We start from the raw sequence: 25306 nt of genomic DNA on the forward strand, positions 1-25306 counted from the left end.
GCTGCAGGTTGTGGTCAGATCGGCCATGTTGGTTTGAGATGGGCCTGAAGTACATGTGATAAATTGATTAGAATGGACATAATTCAGAAAAGGTATGCAGCATGGTCCTCACAATTCACACCACACATCAGAACAAAACATCTGGAACCATCAGGAGACTTACCAGAGTTTGCCAAAGAGAATAACCGGGCATGAATGGTCTTAGGGGGAGATGACCAAGAACCCAACGGTTACTCTGCTTCAGAAGTGCTTTGGAGAGATGGGAGAGCCTATAGCTCACCATCTCTTAAACATTTCAACAATGAAGTCTTAATGATAGAGTGGTAAGTAAAGACCTGCTTTGAGCTCTGCGGTGGTGGCGGCATCATGATGTGTGGGTGCCTCTCAGTGGCAAAGAAAATGAATGTACAGTAGGCAAAATGATAGAGGTCACGAGACCTGAGAATGCAAACATGACGGTCCACCTTTACCGTGACGATAGCAAACTGCCAGGACAATGCTGGAGTGGATTTGGATATGTGTCTGTCCCTGAGTGGCCCTACTAAAGATTTAACCCCTGTAGAACATCTGTGGAGAGAGTTGAAGATGGTCACAGAGGCTTCCCATTCAATCTGACTGGATTTGCCCAGAAGAATAGGATAAACTCCTTAAATCCAGGTGTGCAAAGACTCATTGCTGCCAAATGGGATTCTAAATAGAAGTGAATTGGACGTCTGAATGATTTTGTAACGGTTAGATTTCACTTTTTTATTTTGAAATTGGAAGTTTTATCCATTTCAAATCAATTTTTCAACTGACAAAATGAATGGCTATGACTACTTTCTGGGGCCAAACAGGCTCACAGAGACATCAGCATGACTGTATGTTATTAGGGGCCAGGCAGCCTAAGCTACCGTGGCCATTCTTCTTTTTCGTCGTCTTCTTCGTCGTCATCTTCTTCTTCGTCTTCTTCTGCTGAGGAAATCATAATTTCCATGCCTGAAAACTCTCCAAACTTTGCACAAAGTCCCATGCCAGGTTTGCTCACCTGTAAAAACATGTCAGTAGTCTGTTTTGCTCACTTTTGTTTCAGATTTTCAGACTGTCCTGTTTTTGATTTTTGAAAAAGTGAGCAATGCATGAAAATGTTTGAGTACAATAGTTTACTAGCAAATTCTTGCTAAATACCATATCAATGTTTTGGACTCATGGTAGATGTAGTTTGGCAAATATCAGATTTAAAATTTAAAAAACTGTTTTTTTTTAAACAGTCTAACTAATGCAAAATTTACACTGCAATGCCAATGTTCTTGTTGTCTTGTCTTGTTGCCCGAATCAGCTTTAATCCTCTTTCTCCTGCAGTCAAATGCATTTTCTTCTTTTGTTGTCAGCACAGTAACATCTGAGCCTATAGTATATCTCCTGGCCTTCTGAGCCTACCTATAGCTTTACTAAAAGCAGTAGATGAATATCAGTAATGTTGCAGTAGTCAGTGGTTGCATTTGTCAGAAGGCCTTGCTTCAACCACAGCTCCACCTGAGGAGAGGTGTGTAGCCCCGAGCACTTCTGATGCTTGATGGTTCATGAAATGGGATTCTGTTCTGCAGCCTATAACCCTGACCTCACAAAACTGAGATCCTCTTTCACAGGCTGTCGGGTGCATCAGTGTACACTGATGATGTTTTTCATTTATTCTCTTCACACAGTGCTGTGTGTGTCTGGATCATTACTAGTAGTGATCCAGTAGGTATGCATGGTGATGATGCCAGTTCACAAAATGCCATTTGATGATGTTCTTGTCCTGAGTGACAGTTTGACAGCTAATGCAGACATGCCATGTCAAGTGAAATGTTCTGTAGCGTCAGAGAGCTTCCCTGAAAGTGAAAGTTGCTGAACCGATGCCTTTGCTTGTGCTGCAGTGCGTTTTCTATCAGTTGAAAGTGAGAAACAGCACATTGTTTCTCTGCCTGAGGATACAGTGGGATGGTGTTGATCTAAGGCTTGACCTCCATAGAAAAGAGAAGTGTATCAATATGTAACCTTGGCACTGAAGCTCTGCCCCTTTTTTTGTTTAATTTGGATTCAGATGCAAACAGCCACCCACTGTGAGGGTAGTTCTGCTCCAGGTTTTGTCTTCTTGAAGTGAAGTTATTAGTCATTCTTGGTGGGAATTGTTGGTTGTCAGTAATCAGTGTCATAAAGACTATAACATCTCAACCATGTCAATACGACTTTGAGATAACTTCTCTTATGCTTTGATGCTATGACAAATCGACTTGAAGAACACAATAAACAAGCCTTCAAATGTCAGTGAGCTAATGTCTAGAAAAAATATAAACTAAACAAATAAAAAATGATGTTGATGATAAATCATTGGTGGTAAACAACAGGGAAAGGGTAGAAAAGTTAAATCCAGGATACAGAGTGGTGCAACCAAGGGGATGTTAAAAGAGAAAATAATGTTGCTTTGCTTGAAGTGCTCCTTTTATTCAGCTGTTCAACTACCTGAAAAGATACTGGCATCAGCTTTGCACGTTGGTTTGTCTCTTGCTTTATTTACTTGCCTCACTGAAGACCATGCACATGAGTCCAGTGACTGTTTCAGGCCGACCTCTGCATCCCATGTGGAGAAAGATCAATACCTTTCAGCAGATCAATTTTGAGTGCTTCAGGGGTGAATTAATATTTTTAAGTACTAGACTGAGCAGCACCAATCAGTAGCTTAGCTAGTGGTGTGTATGTGTGCGTACGTGGGGGCGTGCACGTGCGTGTATGTGAGGATACGCATGTGCCTGTCTACTGTACCATTACTGCTGAGTGATTGTCTACATGCTGTAATATTGTAAAAGTTTAAATTAAGCAGCAGCAGTATGTTTCAAATAGAGTTTCTATTCAAAGTATCTGTTGTTATCTATTATTATGTGACAATAAATGTGATACATGAGTTGATGGTTGAAGTGGTGGAGTGATTTCAGTGAGTTGATTGGTAGTTCAGCTTAGAGATCAGCCCTCCTGAAATGCAATGGAAGTATTATAAAGTGATAAAAGTTAAGTACAAGTACTGGCGCTGAATATACAGCAGAATGCTGAAATGTGCATTAAGACTCCTCGAAGCTTTCATCAGCATACAGTAGAGAGCCATTTTACTACTAACCTCTTTGAACAGTGTATACTGCCCTCTTCTGTTCCTTGTGAGTCCTTCACACTCAGCTGACTGGAATCAGAGGCTTGATAACCAGGAGAATGACACAAGTTTTAAAACCATGTCATGTCAATCTATTTCTAAAGTACCAACACAATTCTTTATTAACGTGTCTGATCTGAGAAACAATCTCTCTAGGTTTCTTTGTGGGCTGGTGCAGAAAAAAAACAACTGAGGATTTGCTGAGGAGGGACTTCCTTAATGGAACCAGTTTGTCCCAGGATGAAACCTCTGACAAATCTGCTGGGCCAGAAGGAATAGATGATGCCAGTAGTGACGCATCGGGTTCATTGCTTGTTTTGGACTTTGGTAACTCACCCCAAGTTCTTTGCTTCCGAGTGGAACCAAGTCTCCTTTTGTGTGTTTTAATGAAGCACAGAAAGCTGTAGGAAAATGACTGCTCACTGCTTAATTAGCAAAAGTCTGAGATGAAATCTGATCTGAAATGCTTTCAAGGCCGGAGGAAAAGAAGAGGAAATGTAGGAAGCTAGTGCAAAGGATCAGATAATTACTTACTGAACTTGTGTCCCTTCTGGCTTCTCGTTACTCAGTACTACTCTGTCATGTTGCCCCAGATCTGTGCAGTTGGGCAACACATCCTTCACTAGTGGGGAGATGCGTTCCCTCCCTCCCCTCTGTCTAAAAGTGGCTCTCTCCCTCCCTTCTGCTCACACCCTAAATGCACCACTATCCAGCACTAGTCACTCAGGCTATTTTCAGCACCAGGAGGGAGGAGAAAGTAGATGTACAGATCTGTATCTTTGTTAGTCATCAAAACAGTCTCAGTCCTGATGGTGTATGCTGTGAATCCATGTTTTTTGCATTAAAGCTGTTTAAGGAAAGGCAGAACCAGGAGTTAGACAGACCCCAATCTCAGAAACAATGAGACGAAAAAAGTTTCCTCTGATCACACGTAAGTTAATCATCAGTGAAAATGACTCCATTCAGAAACTCACCACCACCACAGAGCCAAAGTAGCATTTTTGTTTAATTGCTGTGGCTGTAATTGGTTAGAAGTTCATTTTGAACGAACACACCTTGTCAAAATGTCTTTTCCATTATGAATGATGATCTCTGGTGGATCAGACTTTAAAAATAATTTTACTGTCTCAGTTAAATTCATCACCAAAGGGAAATAGTTGTGGGCGTCATATTTTTCTGCGAAGCAAATGTATGCAGTCGGACTCACGGGGGAAATTTGGAAGAGAGGCATTACGCAATTACTGTTAGTTTTACCCCTGTGATTAGAATTATTTTTCCACGTCTCTTATGATGTAAGTTGATGGTAATATACTGCAGCATGATTGTGTTTACTGCTGATGCCTGATTGACACTGGAGAACACTTGGTTTTGGTCTCTGAATCATTATTGAAAGTTCTATCTAGACTTTTTAGTTGCCTGAGATTGATCAGCTGATGTAGCTCACCTGATGGGCCTTGGCCCTTTGACCCTAAACTCACACTGCATCTCCTTACGTTACTGTAATCACTGACATTTCTTTATGTTCTTCGGATATCATTATTTACATACGGCAGTCCCACATTTCTCAGTGCTGACTGTGTCATCAAATACATTTGCAATGTAAAAGTGTAAAAACAAAAAATAAGGCCACAAATAGTTTCATTAAAAAATAGCTTTAATATGTATCCTCTGGATATATGAAGATATACCCATTAGTGGAGTACCCATAGTAAAATGTGTAATGTTCATATTATTCATTATTGATTAGAAAATACCTGTATTTCATGGTGTAACATAGCCATTCATATTAACAATATACTGTATAGGGTGAATATGGGTAAAGTGGGACAATGGGTAAAGTGGGACAGTTAAGCTTAATCATGTTTATCTTTACATGTGTATACTTCTATTACTAAAAATCATCATTGAGCTCATCATAGGTATGTATGAGATTAAAAAAGAGTGGTTCTGTGTTGATGACATCACTTCCAGGGTCGTGGCTCACCATATTCAACTACCTCCGCAGTGAAACAGGGTGGTAGCTAAAATGACATAGCGTTCTTAGCTGAAAGATGTTAGTGTTCTAGAAATAAGCAAACTGGTGGATAGTTTGTAATTGTGATATATTTTGTTAAGGGGTGTAATTGTGATTCATAATTTTTAAAAATCACATCCATGTGAGTCTTACATTTTTTTTAAAGTGGCATTTTGCTACTGTCCCACTCTACCAATGTGCTATTGGTAAAGTGGGACAGTGTGTTATTGGCAAACTGGGACAATCATTTAAGTCATTCTAAAGGTAGAAATAAGTTCCATTTTTATTCATCCCCCATACATTTAGCTATGGCTAGCTAGATATATAAACAAATTTACTTAAATTGCATAAATCAAGGTAGCTACAATGAAAATGATGCTTGTGATGCTTAGCTAGCCTATCCTAGCTAGCTAGTAGGCTAATGATAATTGGCCTAATCCTATTTCAGAATCCAATGGCAGAAAAGAGCAGAACAGGGACAAGGAAAATAAAGATTTTAAAATAAAATTGTATTTTTTAATAAAAACGTTAATATTTCTATTCATTAGAAATTAATTGTTGTTGTTTTTATTATTGTGTTGAAATAAAAATGGAGGTGTCCCAGTTTACCAATATATGGTGTCCCACTTTACCAATAGTGCCTCAAAATTTTGGTTTTGGGTCAATTTTTTTTTGGTGAAGGGTCATTCATCCATTGTTTAATGTTTCTTTGTTTTTTCTTCTACATAGTATAGGAGAGATCTTAAGCTATTTAGAATGGTATCATATGATGGGCTAAGACATTTGGTTCATAATCAAAAAGGATGTTGAAGGTAAATTTTCAGAAAGTGTCCCAGTTTACCCATATTCACCCTATTTGATTTTATATCTAAGTGTATTCAAACAACATACATGTGGACATTCTGTTTGTTGACAAAAAAAGAAAATCCTACTAATTCTCAGGTAAAGGTGGTCTCAAACTTTTAGACTGTCTACGTATATCAACATATAATAGGATAGATGGATTCATGTATTTATATCTACCTATGTCCATGTTCATTTTAGTGAAGAAGTGTATCAGTCAGTGCAAAGACTTGAATCATTTATGGGTTTTTAAAAAGACAGCAGAACTCTGTAGCAGCTTTACCGACCTACAATACTTGTAAGAGGGAAGAGTTCATTGTGGTTTTTATGCCATTAAAAATTATAGAACATCCTTAAAATAGTTTAGTAAATGCACACATTGGATTTAACGCTGCAATCAGCAGCATTAATGATGGTTGCATTTCATTAGGTTAGATCTTGTTAGGTGCTCAAGGCTCACATTTATGGTTTTCAGACAGTCTAAAAACCCTTAATAACCAAGGTACCACCTGGTTTCCATCCTCAAGTCTACAAGAGGGCTTATTTCACTTTACCATCATCAGGCTTGTTGGGCATTAAACCTTCATCATGGAACATGGAATTTGTTGTGACCCCACTGCAGCGCTTCCCAGTTACAACCTGAAAAAAACACCTGTGTAGGTGTACATGGCTCCACCTGTGCTTTTCCTGCAATGACAAATCAGAATAATAATCACATTTTTAAGTTAAAAGGACAACAAGGTTTCTATTTGGTTATAAAAAAAAGTCTCACGTTAATGTGGATGAATCTACGCTACCCACACTTGTTAATGGGCCCATTTTCGATAAATATATCGTTTTGTCTCTATCGTTATTTTGTTATTATTAATGGTGGCGGAAATGCTGGTCAAGCCGACCAGCGTTTCCTTACTTTCGCTTTCGTGGCGAGTCATGAGAATAACGCCGCCGAATCACCGTTTATGGTCGGAACTACGACGGTATGTGATCGTCTTCCAACCTCTGACTTTAATTATTGATGAATGAAAACATGAGTCTGTCTTGCGCCGGTCAAAGAATTATACGGTGCACGCAGAGGCTCATAAATCTAGTGTGAAAACGCTTCGCTTTTCCAAAACTCCTCGTTGTCCCTTTAAATAAAATCAACATGGACCTTAAAGGGGTCACAGTTGTTAAGCTGTCAGACAAAAGAGTACTAGTGACATCCTTCAAATCCTCCTCATATTCAGCTTTAAGATCTTATTTTTATTTGTGTTTAGAGACACTACACCAAAAACATTCACCCAGTGTTTACAGACAATATACAGTATATACAGGCACGCACACACACACACACACACACACACACACACACACACACACACACACACACACACACACACACACACACACACACACACACACACACACACACACACACACACACACACACACACACACACACACACACATCTTGCTGACCAACTGGTACTTCCAAACACCATATTCACTGCAACCGATGTACAGGGCCAATTACGACCATATGGTGCTCTCTGTTTACTGTCCATGCTGCAGTATTGACTGGCCAGAGTACGAGCAGTGCTTGTAGTGCATGTGTGCGTGTGTGTGTGTGTGTAAATATTTGCGTGCATGTGTGAGCGCGACAGAGGGAGGAACACAGGAGGAGAGGAGTCTGGAGAGAGCAGGATGAGATAAGAAAAAAGAAAAGATGAAAGCAACGAGCAGAGGAAGAAGTGAGGCATGGCAGGAAAGGGAGGAAGAGTGTGAGCAGCTGACTGTTGGGCAAACTGCCTTCTAGCTTCGTATTTCTCTGATACACCCCTGCATTGCAGCACTCCCTGCAGGAGCTGAGAGAGTGCAGTCTCTTCCACATCCTCTGTGCTGCCTCAGAGGAGACAAATCATCTTGACCAAAATGTCCCCGCACAACTGAGCTGCGACACACGCATCGGGAGGACGGGCTGTCCTCAGCATACATTCATGATCTGGAGCTCTGATAGTGCTTGTGTTTCTCTTATCGTCCAAGTCCCAGAGCAGCACAGTCCTACGGCTTGACTCTTCCTTTGTGGAGAGGATGACTAGTAGAGAGGGAGGGGAAGTTCTATTCATTCACACATACTCCGAGGGGGGATGAGAGAGCCAGGCATTAACTGGAGTATCCCACAATGCACTGGGAGTCCAAGCAAATCAATCTGACTGTACTGTTACTGCTTCGGTTGGTGCTGCAGCTGCATTGTGACCTTGCACTAAACTTGTAGACACCGAAGCTGCTGATTCAAGAGGCAGAGCAGTGATTTATCAAACCAGGTCAGGTACATAAACTGGTTACATGTTGTGAACACACAAAAATGAAAACAAAATCTGGGTCACATCACTTTAAAAAACTGCAGTTGACTATGTTTTTGTTACTTTTTCATCCCCTTGCGATAATCCTCTCATTCATGGCTCTTTCAAGGATGCAACTATCACTGGTGGCTGGTCATTGGGACCAGAAAAGAAACTACCGGTATGTTGTTATTAATCTTTAAAGGAATAGTTCACCAAAAATGAAATTCAGTCATTAGTGACTCACCCTCATGCTGATGAATACTCCGGAGTAGTTTTTTATTCCTCAAAGTGCATCTGGAGACCCGGGAGGGGTGTTCGTAGTCCAACGAAAACTTTATATGAGAGTAATAGGGCCCGACACAAAAACGTCCACAAAACTACACAAAAACCATGTAATATTCCGGGCCCTATTACTCTCAAATAAAGTTTTCGTTGAACTACGAACCGGCCTCCTGGGTCAGATGCACTTTCATCAGCATAAGGGTGAGTCACTGACTGAATTTCATTTTTTGGTGAACTATTCCTTTATGGTTATAGTTTTCTACAATTTATTATACGAATAGCATTTTTCCAAATTGCATAGAATTTGTGTTAAGATTTTAGTTAATGTTGGTCCTTGCCTCGCTGCCTCAGAACTCAGTTCACCTGATCCTCCTGGCTTCAGAGGCCTGAAGGGCAAAGCTGGGGCTGCCCCTCTCTCTTAATGCAATGTACTGTGTGTACACAAGAAAATATGACTGCACATGCTCAGAGTGGTTTTGTATTAATATAGAGCACGCACATTTGATGACCAGTGGGGCAGTCAGCCCGCAGCCCAACCACAGTGTCATATTTGATTGACGTTGATTGGCTCTCTGTTGGTGACTTCTGGACAGTCAGCAAGAAGAGGGAAAACGTTCTCAGCTAACCCTGGATCTAGCTAACGGAAATGCTTACTAACTTGGAAAAACTGAACAACATATCTCAGGTGGAACTGAGTTGAAGTCTGAGAAGCTAAAAAAAAACACAAATAGCCAGCACTTGTATACTGTAGGTATCATCCTGCCATTGTGGTGATGGTCTGTGCTTTGGCCATGTTTTATTTATTTAAAATTTGTAATTAATGCAATTGTAATCCACTATTGTTGTGCTGGATCGATATAGATGTTGAAGAGTGTCATAAGGTTGTTGTTGTTGTTGTTGTAAGGTTGTTGTCATACAGTAGAATGGATCTGTATCCCTAAAAGTCGTCTGTGTGGCCTTCAATGGTATTGAGCTCTTTGCTGTTCCCTCCCAGTTCTCTGTCATTTGCTCTGAACTTGGTTTTGTCAGCTTGTCCCAACATTTTTTTACATGTAAAAAAGCCGCTGGCAAGTATTATATTTTAATTTGATTAATTTCATTTAACATTTGTGTGTACGGCATACCACAAATTTAAAACTTGACCTTGCAATAACAGATCACTCGTTTATTTGTACATCCAGCTGTTTTTGAGCATTTGGAGCCATGTTTCAGGTCCCCTGCTAAATCTAAGCTCAGTATTTACTTTTGATAGAAATTTCTGTCTCTTTAAGCTGTTAAATCCTCCACTATGTTCACCAGCTAGTCTCTGTTTGTCTTGGTGCTGAGCATGAAGTGTACAGTAGGCTTTTAAAGAGCTGCCTGTGGCTGAACATGACATCAGTGAGAGTAAACCACAACAGTGGAGTTATGGGCCAGACAGCTAATCAATATAGAGTCAGGTGATAAGTCTCTATAGGTCCATCACTACGAGGTGCCACCTTTCATATTTTCATTTGATACAAGGCAGCTTTCATGACAAAGTTGTTTTTCAAATGCAGACACAAAGTCAAAATGTATGTCTTTAAATGTTCACAATGTGACACAACACAAGCTTGTGTGGACTTGCGTCATTGCAACAGAGAATAGTAACAATATCCAGCCCAGATGAGCAAAGTATAAAAAGTAATACTGTGTGGGAATGAAGGTTAGATGAAAAAAAAAAACTGATTGTGGCTTCACACTGTGGCTTCTTCAAACTAAGCACTTTAATCTGACTAAATACCTTAACAATACTGAGGATAAATTCTCTAAAAAAATAAAACAAAAAGTTTATATTTTTTTGTAAATCAAATATTAAGCAACTTTTTTATTTTTAACTTTTATGATTTTTGACCAAAGTAAAATTTAATTTCACTCATTGTAAAGTGGCTATTAGTCTAATAGTAGATTTGTATCATACAGTATTTCACCAGCCCTAGACAAATGGGGCTGCTTGGTGTGGCTCTCTGCCTTTGACATTTTCTCCATTATTACTGTTTGCAATTTATTTTACAATTTACCTTTGAGTGCATTAAGTTGTCTGGCTCCTCTGACAATGCAGATTTACAGGGAGTGCTGCCGCCGTATGTTTGCATTAAATGCCTCAATGTAATTACTCACTGCAGAAATGTTCCACTGAGATGTCACAATGCACCAGGGAGCAGAGAGCGTCCTTTAACTTACAGACACAGTTTCAAACCCGGGAATAGTCCACCCTGCAGATGCTATTCAGCTGAAGGGGTCATAGATGTATCTAATTGTATGAGTTTCAGGGTTAGGGTATGGGTTAGGGTTAGCTGTCATGTTATCTCGTATTCTGGTTTCCCTCTGCAGATGACATGAAAACAATCATGTCAAGCTCTGTCCCACACAACCAAACAAAAGGCTTTGGAACAAATATTATATTCACTTTATTGTTGAGAGTTAGATGAGAAAACTGACACCACTCTCATGCCTTTACTGTAAATATGATGTTACAGCTAGGAGATGGTTAGCTTAGCTTTAGCATAAAGACTAAACAGCTGTAAGCCAAAGTGTAAAAATGCCAAGTTACACTTCTGCAGGGCTGGACTTTCTCTATCTTTCTTTAACCGTTCTGCTGTCACCAATTTTTGTCAGATAGGGCCTAGTTAGGCTACACTTTAGTCAGGCTAGTTTTTCTTTACATAGAGCTATGCAAGTCATTTATGTACTGTATAGTAGCTTCATTTTGAACACACATATTTCATCTACCTCTATGCAACAAAGAAATTTAAACCATTTTTTTTTATGGCACTCTAAGGTTTGAATGAGTACAAATTTAATTTTACTGGCCTAACTCCATCTCTCAAGACTCTTCAACTTCAAGTATCTCTCTCCTGAAATCATGAATTAGCAGCATCGCTTAACCTTGCCATGACAGTTCTTTCAGGCCACATCCTTAGCTATTACTTGCTGATGTCCCCCCACACCCACTTCAGCCCACCAATCCACTTACCTTTGTCTTGACTTATTTGATTTCGACGTTGACTGCAAGGTCACTTCTTTCTGTCCTCGAATACAGTGAAAACTGAATTTGTTCAAAACAACACTGGAGCATTAAGTGAAAAGACCCAACAGAAGACCTTCATGATGTTGAACAGTTCTTTATAAAGTCAGAGTTACATGTTTTATTCAAACAAGAAGCATGAGTCACTTTCACTTTTGTGAAAAGTTTTGCATTAAATTTAAACATGCACCGATCAGCCACAACAGTGGGGTCCAAAAATCTGACACCACTAATGTAAAACCACTGTACTACATGTACATACTGTATAGCGTATATAGGCTCACAGGATTTACAACATTAAGGTTAAATATAATGACCAGGCTAAAAGACTCAAGTGCTGAGATCAAACTGAAACAGAGAGGCAGTCCACAAGGCAAAAGAAGGCTAGGGCAGGGCAAAAACAGGGTTGAAAATACAGTCCAATAATCCAAAACTACTATACAGTAAGATAATCAATGTGTGTGTGTGCATACATATTGTGTATAGCTACTAGTATTCGCAACTGGTCTGAATAATGTGGTTGATCTGTGTTTTTGTGGAATATAAGGCGGATAAATATCTCATGGGCATAACTTCACAGTTTACTGGTGCAGGAAAAAAAGGGGGTTGCTCTGTGATGCAGCAGTTTTGTGTGAGATTCATGCCCCCCTCTGGCAGAAGCAGCCCACTGCACAGTAAACTGAGGAGAGAGCAGCCCCTGACAGCTGCTGGCTGAACATGAGCACACAGAAAGGTATTTCCCCAAGGAGAGCGAGGAGGAGAAGAGGGCTTCAGGAGACAGCCAGGGGAAAAGAGTGAATGCTTGAATTGAAAAAGAATCAAATATGTACAGAGGCAACTACACGAGAGGCATTTTCATGCATTTGTTTATTTTGAACCAGTTTTGTCATGCAGAATATATAAATAAATAAATATATATATACTGTATATATTACAGATAGCTGGATCGCATCAGTTTTGTGGTTACTGGTCAGTTGTTTTACGATGTAATGGTTTTAGCTCGTTGTTGTGAGCTGCATGTTTTTTTGTTTGTGTTGTAACTCGAGAAGATGCTTTGCAATCTGCTCACTTTCAATCAAGCCTGACGAGTCTCCTGAGGGACCAGTGAAAAGCAGACAAGTTGACCTAATCATTCTTGGTTTCAGTTGTTCGTTGCAAACTGCTGCGATGAGGGGGGGGAATCCCTCCAGAGGGTTATATCACACCTCCGAGATCAATTGTTGGGATCCAATTAATTGTATGAGCTCGTAGAAATACAATTTGTGGGGCTGGTGTGGTAAAGTCAGTACACCCTTACATAAGTGTGTGTCGGCCATCCTCATACATCAGCTACCTACCTTGTTGTAATGCATCTCTGATCCGTGCAAACAGTACCCGCCCCCCTACTCCCCAAAACCTTGTGCATATTGATCTTTTACAACTGCCGTCCAATGCTAGACCAAAGAGTGGCATGCTGCAATCAGTTGTGTGAGCAGCATCTCAAATGAGTTTGGGGTGGGGGTGGAGAGAGAGAGGTAGAGAGGCTGCGTGCATGAGTACATTGAGCGAGAGACAGAGGGGGAGTAGGGAGGTGTGTGTGACGGGAGGGTGGAAAATGGGGGAGATGGTGAACATTGGAAGAGGAGGAGGAGTAGGAGGAGGAGGAGGAGGGGTGTAGTGCTGCAGTGGAGAGAAGTGAGAGGAGACTGCAGTCTCTGCTTATGGGAGAGATCAGACTATGTTACCACAGCTCTGAGGAAACTGTAGCCTCAAACAGACCCCGATATTGGATGGGCCACCTCGTGAAGGGGAATACCACATCTGACTGGTGAGTGTTGTTCTACAGATCTTTTTTAATATTAAGGTGCAGCTGTGTGGCATGAATGTCATCAAACACATACAACCAGATCATGTCTATCTGACACGATCGCTTCTGCATTTCCAAACTAAGTGAGTGAGTGAGTGTGTGATAACAAACTGTGACAGCGTGACTGACTGTTTTCACTGAACCTGAATATCCTTGTGAATCAGGATGTGTCTGAGCCTTTTTTTTTCTTTTCTTTTTTTTTGTGGCTGAGTGATGCTGGCCAGTGATGCCCTGCAGAAATCAGAGGCAGATAAGGACTGAGTGCTAATGGCTCAGAGGTAAACAGTAGGCTAAAACAATAAGGGGCAGAGGCATTGACGTGCTTTGATGTATTTCCATTCAGCTGCCGTCCTCCTCACATGCTAGGCTTTGGAAGTTGGAGAGTGGAGTTATCTGTGCAGATTCGGAAATGTCTTGTATGATCTGTCTACTGCTGGTGAGTGGAGGTGACAAAAATTTTTTCCCACAGACCTACAGTAATGCGATTGTTATATAGATATATTTTTTGGGAGGGACCCCTGGTGCAGCTGAAACTTTAATTGCCATGACATCACAGCAGCGTGATAACAATTGGCATTTTTATCATGCCCAATGCCCAACACTCAGGCAATGACTTGACACTGGCCCCGAGCCAATTGGTTATTTGATTGGCTGGTCACCTCGGCTATAGAGGCAGGTAGTGGCCAATTGTGGATAGCTGATAGACACTATCTAGATTGCTTAGCAACAACAATGTGCTGGCTCACACAGCACATGGGCCTCCATACTGTACTGTATGTGAACAGCATGCGTTTGTCCATAACGCTACCTGGAATACAGATGTTACTCATTGATCTGTGGCTGGTGAGTCAATAAGGATTGGGTTACATGACTGTGTTTGTCAGACGCTGACAGAGTGTGAGGTCTGCAGGTTCATGTTCATGTCATGATGCAGAAACCTCCACATGCACTGAGTATTAAGGATGCCTCTCAGAAAATATCTCTTGAATGTGACACACAAACTTTAGTGATTGCACTGCACTCAGCTCCTGCCTTGGCTCATTTAAACAGTGGGTATAAATTGTCTTGTCGTCGTTTTAACGGCGCCAGATCATTGTCTTTTAGTGCTTTGAGAGACAGATGAAACCAAGTATCCTCTAGACAGTCCTGAACATATGTGAGCTGTATCCACACGCTCCCACTTACACTCTCAGACACATTCGTAGGTTTTATCATTTATTTCTGATGAGTTATTCTTTTTTCATTTTCTATTATACGTTTTATTCTCTCCTGTGATTCCAAAAGCCTGTCTACCTCCACATTGTGCAATGATATTAAGTTGGTAAGGGTGAAACACATAATGCTCGCTCTGTTTTTTCGAAAATGTCTTAATTTCACGACCAAGATTTCTCATGTCACGACACTTTTTCACCCTGAAGCAAAAATAAGCAAACATGCAGACATTATGAGCTGCAGAACAAATGGTTGTCAAGGTGCCAGTTTAGTATTATGTCGAGGTGGTGGGGGGCATAAAGGATAAGGCAGTGTCCATATCACTATGTTCAGAGAATAATCCCAGAAATGTATTGTACAGCAGTAGAACCATTCTTGCTGATAGGATTTAAAGCATTAAAGCGCGCTCCCAGTATCACTATGGCTGTCTATTTCAAATACTCGGATAAATGAGCCCTAAAGAAACAAGTATCTTTCCCCCGTACCATAATATAACGCATTGATCCCACTTCACGACCAAGGTTAAATGATGCTACAGTTGTCAAATGATTCCAGTTATCACAGGCATATGCTTTTTTTTTTCGGTTTAGTGAAAAAAAATAAATAAATAAATAAAGGAGCAAGCCTCATTTATACCACTGCATTGACTCCTTCATGCTCAGCAGCAAATGCTAACAGTGTGCTGGTGTCACTCATAGTCATGCAAAGGGCAGACAGAGAATAAATAATATAATGCTCACTTGAGGAGCGAGATAAATTGATTTTGTCAGCTGCTTGCAGTGGCTTGAATTTCCAGAGGATAAAAAAAGATGGAGACCATTGTGAGGAGACGCTTGTTTTATTAGTCACTGATTTGGGGGGGGAGACTGATTCCTACAGCTTTATTATTTCATTATTGCGCAGAGTTTAGTTCCTTCTACTTTAGCACTTAGACTAATGAGGATCTTTATTATTGGCTGAACTGCCGTTTGTTTTCCCCGCTAATGAATTAATCATTCAGTCGGTAAAATTATAAATGATTATGAGCTTCACAGTTTCCTGACGCCTGAGGTTGCCTCCATGTCCCAAACCCAAAAACGTTTACTACGCTATCACATAAGATAAAGAAAAACAGTAAATTCTCATGATTGACAAGCTGAGAAAAAACGAAGAAGAAAATAATGGTTATTAAAACAATCACTGATACAAGTTGGCTTATCAATTATCCAGTTAATAAAAAGAAAAAACATGTTCATTGCTGCTGGCAACCCTTTTTTTTTTAATTACACACACCTGACATCTGTGTTTGATCCCCTTGGTCTGTTTCCAGCTTGTTCTTATTTGTAGTCTGTGTGTATCCCAGCTTGAATTTCAGGGGAGAACATGTTGACTCAAGACAGAAAGGGGCAGGAGGCAGGTTCAAACTGAGGGTGTCTACGCTGAGACGGGAGAGAGTGTGAAAAACTCTGTTTCCTCCTGTTTTCAGTTGTTATGCTTAGCTAAGCCAATTGCTTTTATACAGTATACCACAGCCCTCTGTAAACAAGAGTGTGTTTTCCAGCATGTCAAACTTCCTTTTGCCATAATCTAGCCCTACGTGTTTCATGGGAAACTCCAGGCTCGCAGTCCTGTCTTCCTCTGGGTCGGTACAGTACCTGCTGTGTTAGATCACTATGTTCAGAGGAGTGAGAGATTATCACCGCAGCTTCTTCCATCATCGACATGATGGATGTTTATAGTCTCAACTTTCATGACTTTTATATCCTGTAAGGTTTTCTCGGCTGAGGATTTGTAACTGACATTGGTCTAATCCTTCACTAACAATGCCCAGAGCTGATTGTGATCTGTTGTAACAATCCCTCCATATTTCACAGGGTTCAGTAGCTTCATTGCAGCCCCTTATCTCATCATCGCTCAAATATTCAAAGGAATCATCTTCATCCATTTGTCACTAAGCAAAGTAGTTCAGCCTACATGATTTTCATTATCAGTTGGAGTGTGCGTCTATCTCTTTTGTTCCTTCAGTTTATTGATTAATCATTTAGTCTGTTATGTCCCAGATCTTCAAGTAGCTAAATCATCAAACTCTTTCCTCAGTCCAAAATACTAAGTCACAAAAATTCCAAATACGAAATATGCAAATATGGGCGGCACAGTGATTCAGTGGTTAGCCCTCCGGCCTCTTAGCAAGATGGTTCTGGGTTTGATTCCTGGCCCTTGGGTTTTTCTTTGTGGAATTTGCATATTCTCTTTGTGTCTGTGTGGCTTCTCTCTGGGTTCTCCAGCTTTTTCCCACAGTCCGAAGACATGTACTGTAGGTTGATTGGTGACTCTAAATTGTCCATACGAGTGACAGTGAGCGTGTAAAAAGGTTGATTGTCTCTACATGTGACCCTGAGATAGACTGATGACCTGTCCAGGGTGTTCCCTGCCCCTTGTCCCATGTCAGCTGGGATTGGCACCAGCCCCCCATAACCCTGCACAAATTAACAGTTTAGACAATGGATGGATGAAAGTATGCAAGTCCTCCTAACTTTTTACTTAATTTTGTTATTTCTTTTTTTTTTTGCTTACACCCTCCTGCTGTGAATTTGTTTTTGTTTTCTTTCTTTGATTTTTCAAATCATTTTTTAAATGATGATCATACAAAAACATGCAGTAATCCCCACTCCCTTGTCCAGATCATCGCTAAGCAAATAAATTGAGATAACACTTTAGCTCCCCTATGAAGTGAATCACTGAGGTTATGACATTACCGTTGTGTGTTGATGTTTATTCTGCCTTTCTTCCTCTGTGTGTCTAGGGACGCTGCACCTAGTCTTTGACAATGAAGTTTAACTTGTTCAAAAACCCACAAGCCATGAAGGCTGCTGAGCCCACTGATCTCACCACCCTCCCCATGGCTCCCGCCCCGACTCTGGCCTCCACCTCAGCGCCGGAAACTTCAGGATCCAACAACACAGAGATCAACAAGAATGACATGTTTGAGGAAATCAAGAGTAAATTCTTGAATGAAATTGATAAAATCCCACGTAAGCAGACCTGTGATTTATTCCCATTTTCTTCTGAGATACATAATGTTTATACTATAACTAGGCCTCCATTTAATGATTTTTCTCTCTGTTGCTTTGACACTGACAGTGCCTCCATGGGCTCTGATTGCCATTGCTGTGGTGGCTGCACTGCTCATGCTCACCTGCTGCTTCTGCATAATCAAAAAATGCTGCTGCAAGAAGAAGAAGAACAAGAAGGGGAAGAAGGGCAAGGATGGCTTCAACATGAAGAACATGCAGGGCGAGGTATGACCCCTCGTGCTTCCTACATGCTCAAAAGAGTAAAAAGAGTAACAGGAATCTTAAAATGATGTCTTGGCTCTTTTCTTCCACTGTTACCTTCAATTATTTAAACAAGTTTGACATTTATTACTGAGTTTTTTTTTATTATTAATTTAAATATGTTTCTGGCTAACCAAATTTGATCTTTTACCAGCAGCTCTTTTAGGCCAGGCTGTAGAGGACACAAGGAGAGAGCTCTCTTCCCCTCCATTTATTTGATGTCGTTGTGGTCATATAAATGTGTGACGTATTCCATTGTGACCTGTGGTGAGAAATGACACTCTTTGTTACAAGGTGGCAAAGAATAATGAGAGAACCATGAGGTTGAACGTTTCTTTTGACAAGTTGCAACCACCAAAAAGCTGCATTTTCATAACAAAACATAATAAATGAGGCCTGTGGAAATAGTTGGGAAATATTTAGAAGCAACAAAGAGTAAATCAGAGGATAAATGTTAGAAAAGCCAAGTGATTCATTTGTGGGTTAACCAGCATGAGCCGACACCACCATAAATTGCCCTATGCTCCAGTGACAGTTAATTAAAGCAATCAATTACTTGTGTTTAAAACAAACTGAAAACAAGCGTGTCATTTCTAATCATAATTGTGGTGGTGGTGGTGGTGTTGACTGCCTCTCTTTTTGTAGTGTGTTTGGTGTCTTGTGAGTTGAATCTCTTCCTCTCTCTGCTCTCCTCCTTTTTTCCGCTTTGTGTCTGTCTTGTGTGTGCCTCGTGTTTCTTGACTGTGGTGGACTCCCATTCTACGGTAGGTGGATAGCTCCTGTTGACGCTCTCTGGCCCCCGGGGCGGAGGGGGTTTCATGGAATGAAAGTCGTAGCTTCCTTTGCTTTTTTGTTTGTTTTGTTTTGTTTTAGTCCTTCCAAAACATTTTTTTTTTATTTTAAATTTTGTTATGACAGCTTGAGAATGTAAAAAAAATGGAAAGCTATGATGTGCTCCATAAACCCCAAAGAGGAGAGTCTAACCATCTAATGCATTGTTCACGGGACAATGTAACTGAAACTCACACCAATATGGAAAGTATTGGACTAAGAGATGATAATGCAAGACACTTTTAACACTATTAATCTATGCATGTGATAAAAGGCATGGTTGGTTGTTTGGGAGACATGGAAACGGTGATGATAAAACTGCATGAAGAACCAAATATTTGCAAATCGGTCTTTTTAATTGTAATACTCAAGGAGGAGGAATACATTAGAGACACTCTATGGACTGGGAAAGAAAGAGTATAAACTTCTCAAAGTCAAAGTCACCTTGACGGTGATGCTTTAGTTTAATTTAACTGCAGTAATAACACTGAAACAATAAGACTCTACATTATTCAAATAGCTGTCTGTGCCCTTTAATCCTGAACCATTTATTGCAATAATGGCGAGCTGAAAAGAGTTTGGTGCCACATAAATTTAGCGGTGAAACCAGACATGTAGCTTTATATTTAATGAATATATATTTTACGAATATGAATATGAATATGATGTTAGGGTTCAATAGTACAATGACAAATTTCAATCCAGCTTAAAGTCTTAAAACAGTATTTGAGAACCATCTCCTTGCCCTGAATTTTATGTCTTTTTTGCCTTTTATTATTATTTAATATGCACTGGCATTTGCTGTTGTGAGCTAGTTCCTTAGGGGTTTTCATATAAACATTTATCCCTTTGTTCATTTGGTGGAATCAAAGCTCTTGAAAAAGCCTTTGATAAACAAAATGCTGATGTGCCAGTATCTAGATTTCATTGGAAAAATGTTGCAATTACTGCCCCTCTTAGTGGAACTAGCATGCAATGCCTCCACTGACTCTGGCTGTCACCGTACTACACAAGCATGTTGAAAGAACTGGAACAGTGGTACAGAGCAAACAGAGAAAATACCCAGGACGAAGTGTGCAGAATTACTTTCGAACTACAGACATGCATTTATGTGTTACCAATAGAGATTTCTCCCCTTGTAAAATAATAAAAAATCCCTGGTTCATTATCATCAGGTGCTGTGCAGGTAAGCAGTAACCAAAACATGTATCTCCCACGTAAAAACTCCTGGAGCTCCAGTGTCTGTGGCATGCTGTCTGTTGACGGGAGCCCTGTAGTTGGATTCCTGTTTGCCTGACCTTTAACATAGTGTCTTGTTTTGTTACCTTCAAACCACAGAAACACCAGGACGAGGACGATGATGACGAGGGAGAGACTGGACTGACAGAGGAAGAGAAAGAGGAAGAGGAGAAAGAGCAAGAGAAACTGGGAAAGCTTCAGTACTCCATAGATTATGATTTTGAGAATGCGAAGGTCTGTGGTTCTCTCCTATGATTGTTTTACACTTTTCCACTGTTTGCAAGCTTCAAATATGGTTTATTTTAGAAGCATAGTGGACAGTGTTCAATGTGTAAAATCAGAAAACCATGTTCACTTGCACTGTCTCATTTGTCCTGGTCATAGTATCTCAAAGGAATTTTCAATCGAAAGCAACTGGACTTGGTTATTTGTCTAGGAAGACGTTTCACCTCTCATTCAATAGTGCCCTATTGTGTTATAACGACAGTCGTTGGAGTCACATGCCACACGACTGTCGTTGGCACTTGGAGCGCAAAAGGGAACCAGTGACATCATCAGCCTTGTGAACGCCCCCACAAGAGGTTAAATACCTGGGTCTCCACACCAGATAGTTGGACCAGTCCCAGCCTGGTCAGATGCGAGTGTGACAGTGGTGGTCCTGTCACTATGCCTCCAATTGATCATGTGCCCTGGCTACTTGGCCAAGGGGATGTCCCCTTGGGTGACTGGCAAGCGCGCATGACTATTACCCGGCAGGTGTGGGTTCAATCCCCGCCTGGGCCCTCTTCACCTTGCCACACGAGCATGAACTGATGAAGCCTCTTGGATGAGAGGTGAAACGTCTTCCTAGACAAATACTGTAACCATGTCCAGTTGCTTTCAATTGAACATTCCTTTGAGAGACAGAAAACCACGTGTATCCAGTTTTTTCTCCGCAAGAACGCAATTAAGTGTAACTGCCAAAATGTCACCTATTTCTTTAAATTAGCTATTATTACAAAAAATTGGTATGGCTCCTCAGCTAATGGTTGCATTAACAGCTGTTTACAGATCATTTTAAGACTGGGGTTTTCAACAAAAAAACAAAAAACAGAAAAACAACCCCCCCCACCCCCCCCCCCCCCCCCACCCCCCTCTGAGTTTAACTACCCAGATGAGAACAGCTTATTTTTTCTTATTTTATACCTTTCCATGAGGTTCTCTGGCCTCTGTAGCCTTTTATCTGCTGTGAAGGAGTAGCACTGCTCAGAGGGTGTATCATACTGTAAGCTCTAAGTATTATAAAGACTACAATGGCTGAAGCTCTTCTCAAGTAACGATATTCAAAAAACTGTGGCAGATGAAACTGGGGAAAAGGCCTTTGCTTTGTAAAACCCTATGCAAAGTAAGAGAATGATCTTTTTTGCATAAAAACTCAAGAGGCTAATCCATTAAGTGGATACAAAAGTGTTGCAACAATTTCTTATTCATATGAAGTGTAAATCTCTCAGCAGCATACATAGGCATAGTGAAAGTATATCACCTGAATTAATTGAGTTAACGGTTCTGAATATACAAGGGAACATTGTAGATTACAGTAAGTGATATGAAGTCATATTTTAAGTTAAGTCACATAAAACAGCATAAGGAGATAGTTTAAGTTTGTTTATATAATGTAGAAACCAAAAACCTTTTAATTAGCACACAGTGACAACTGGGTGACATTGAAGAAAACTCCAGCCAGTAGAGCTAGACATTTTCTGATTAATTGCAAGGCTTAAGTCGTCAGATGATGTTATATAACCAGGCTGAGGCAGTGACCCTGACACAAATGAAAAATCTTGTAAACTTTGTGTGTGGCTCCTCTTCCACCCGCTCCTCCACACACAGCTCACAGTTGGCATCCTTCAAGCTGCCGACCTCATGTCCATGGACTCGGGTGGAACCTCCGATCCCTATGTCAAAGTCCATCTCTTCCCTGACAAGAAGAAGAAGTATGACACCAAAGTACACAAGAAGACACTGAACCCTGTGTTCAATGAAACATTTGTGTTCAAGGTATGTTTGTCACATCGCCATATGTCTGTGCAGTGATGAATTACAGAGCGGTTCGTGGTTAGAATTTGAGGTAGACATGTTTTCACCCTGAACTCGTGCAACACAAATGAAGACATAGAACTAACATGTATAAACGATGCTGTGCATATAACTGTAATAGCACTGAGTGTATGTAGTCGGGTTTATCTGGGTGTGTGTGTGTACTCACTGGCCTGCACAGCCTACATGCTGCTCTTTCCTGTCCTGGCTAATAAGGCCCGCAGAGACTGTGGCTGTGGGTCAGGCTGGTAGCTCTGCCTGCCATATAAAAAAAAACAACAACAACAAATCTTATTTTACAGAACGCCTCTGTCTCCTCTCTCACAGATAGAGCCACAGAGCCGGTTATTATTTCACTGTCTAGGTTATTTGAGATCCTTCTATGTTTTGATGTTGAAAGGTTTTCATTAATGTCCAGATGGGGAGTCTGCAAAGGATGATGGTTCAGAGAATTATCCTCATCCTCATGTAAGGAAATGTCAGTGTGCTATATTTTCAAATATCTAAATAATTCTTTCTTTCTTCTTTTTTTCTAACTAGACCTATTTCATTTAATGATTATTTAAACACACACAACACAATATAAACCACAAGCTCAAATTACCACCAGTGAAAAAATGGGATAACTTTACCCATTCCACAAAGTTAAAAACCCACTAAAAACATTCATTTTACAGTATGTCTCATTGTTATTATATATCCCCTAGATTATGGTATTACTGATACAATCTACATAATTTTTGTTCTTCAATAATATGTCTCTCTTGCTATATGTGGCGCAATATGCATTTTATTCAGCTAGCAACACGTTAGTGACAGTTTAAGGTTTAAGTTAAAACTTGAGCTTGTTGTGTTGCTTGTTGTAATCCAGCAGCCATATAAAAATAGGGTCATCACTAGTTTAAATAATGGTGATGTTCAATCTTAAGACACACCAGATCATCACTGAAAACTGTTACAATATCAAACAACATAATCTTGTGTTTGTTGATCAGGTTCCCTACGAGGAGCTCGGTGGGAAGACGCTGGTGTTGTCTGTTTATGATTACGACCGATTTTCCAAACATGATGTCATCGGCGAAGTGAAGATTCCCATGAACACCATCGACCTCGGGCGGCCGATTGAGGAGTGGCAGGATCTGGAGAGCGCCGACCAAGAGGAGGTGCCGTTAACAATTAAACCGATTAGAAATAAGGCATCAACAAATCTCACAAAAAAAGACCAGAACGAACAATAATAACTAACAAACATTAAAGCCTGTTATAGTTTATTCCCTCTGTGCCGCAGACCTCGTCTGTAGTCCACAAACTATGAAAAGCACAGCAGTGAGCCGCACCATCGCATCGGCCGGCATGTTCCCTCATTATGATGAAAACTGTGCACTGTAGCGTATTCTGAGTCACTCCTACTTACAGTGTCCTGCTGCTTTAAATAGCCTCCAGAGTGTGTCAATCAGCATCTGAAAAAAGTCTGTTTACATAGTAATGGCCCAAACCAGCAGTGCCCAGCTGTTCAGAAAAAGTAAAGAGTGAAAAGAAGTAAAGTTATACATTTTTTTCTTCTTTTTGAGTCACCTTTAGTATGACTCACTGGGTTAAACCAGTGTTTACTGAGCAAGCATCCACATTCTTGGATTTGGGCTTTTCAATTACTGGCCTGTCAGGAATGTTCAGTTTAGTTATTTCATGTGTAGTATATTATACTGTGATCCCTTCTTTTCATCAACACATCAACATACCACACATGAAAATTGCACAAACATTCAGACAATCAGTAAGGGTCTATATACCTTACCATAGTGCAATAAATATTGAACTCTGTGTCAGTGATACTGTTTATGTGTCAGTGATACTGTTTATCAGCGCATAAAAGTAACAATTGAAGATAGGAAGCAGCCAGGAGCTGAGAGTGTTTTGCATCAACCCACTGTAAAACAAGCAGTTTGTTGGTGTCTGATGAGCATGTGTGCTTGTCATTTCTGTCTCTTCTCTCTGTGCTGACTGCTCAGCCTGAGAAACTCGGAGACATCTGCATCTCCCTCCGTTATGTCCCCACCGCTGGGAAACTCACCGTCTGCATCCTGGAGGCAAAGAACCTGAAGAAGATGGACGCCTGCGGATTATCTGGTAGAGAAAAGCTGTAATCACTTCAAAGCTAGAACACTGTAAACTGAATTTACATTTTTGTTTCTGATGTTGCTGAGAGTGGTTTACCCCTCACGGTTCAAAGCTGGGGTTTTGAACAATTTTTCAAAAGGCATAATGCCACAGAAAATGTTCTGCACATTTGGCTCAATACATGGATTTAATGACCAAGACCAGCTTTTGGGCTCAGTGGGCATCAATCAGGGCTATTTTTTGATGAGAAATTAAACAGAACATGGTTTTTCCATACAAGTACACCTGGGAAATGTTGTTAACAGTATTAATCCCCCTGGTCTAAATGAACAGAAAGTATGGATAAGTTTAAACAAGGAAATCAAAATGATTAAAATACCTATCAGAAGACATAAAAGGAAAGTAGGTTTTACACAAACATCATACATACTGTACATACTTAAATCCTGATGCTTTCTGTTGCTGATTATGTTGATGCCCTTTGCAGATCCCTATGTAAAGATCCAGCTGCTGCAGGGGGGTAAACGTCTAAAGAAAAAGAAGACTACTGTGAAGAAGAACACCTTAAACCCGTATTACAATGAGTCCTTCAGCTTTGAAATCCCCCTAGAACAGATGCAGGTACAGTATGAGTTAAACCTCATCTTGATTGATATAATGATACAGTACAGAACACCTCTGCCTCTCCCCATCAGAAATGTATTTTAAATCAGTCCTCACTCATAGTTCATCAACACAACACCCCAACAACAGATTCTCTCTCATTCCCTGCTTAGAAAATCTTGGTGGCAGTCACAGTCTTCGATTATGACAAGATTGGTAAGAACGACGCCATCGGAAAGATCTTCGTGGGCAGCAAGGCCACCGGCTTAGGTCTGAAGCACTGGTCTGACATGCTGGCCAATCCACGCCGCCCCATTGCCCAGTGGCATCCATTGCAACCCGAGGAGGATATCGATGGTCAGCTGGCATCTTTGGCTGCAAAGAAGTAACATGCT

The 25306-nt window shown here is 40.5% G+C and overlaps 1 protein-coding gene across 1 annotated transcript; it reads left to right on the forward strand.

Moving 5' to 3' along the window:
* The first annotated feature begins 17439 nt into the window (after positions 1-17439).
* On the forward strand, positions 17440-25306 carry LOC310986253 (synaptotagmin-2-like). The gene is made up of 8 exons (XM_083972091.1): positions 17440-17741; positions 17851-18008; positions 20214-20348; positions 21984-22151; positions 23186-23353; positions 24200-24317; positions 24796-24929; positions 25085-25306. The coding sequence occupies exons 1-8, from the start codon at positions 17537-17539 to the stop codon at positions 25298-25300; spliced, it is 1302 nt and encodes a 433-aa protein (XP_083828217.1). The 5' UTR covers positions 17440-17536; the 3' UTR covers positions 25301-25306.

The sequence above is a fragment of the Trachurus trachurus genome (assembly GCF_905171665.1).
Source record: "Trachurus trachurus genome assembly, chromosome: 5".
In the NCBI taxonomy this organism is placed as follows: Eukaryota; Metazoa; Chordata; class Actinopteri; order Carangiformes; family Carangidae; genus Trachurus; species Trachurus trachurus.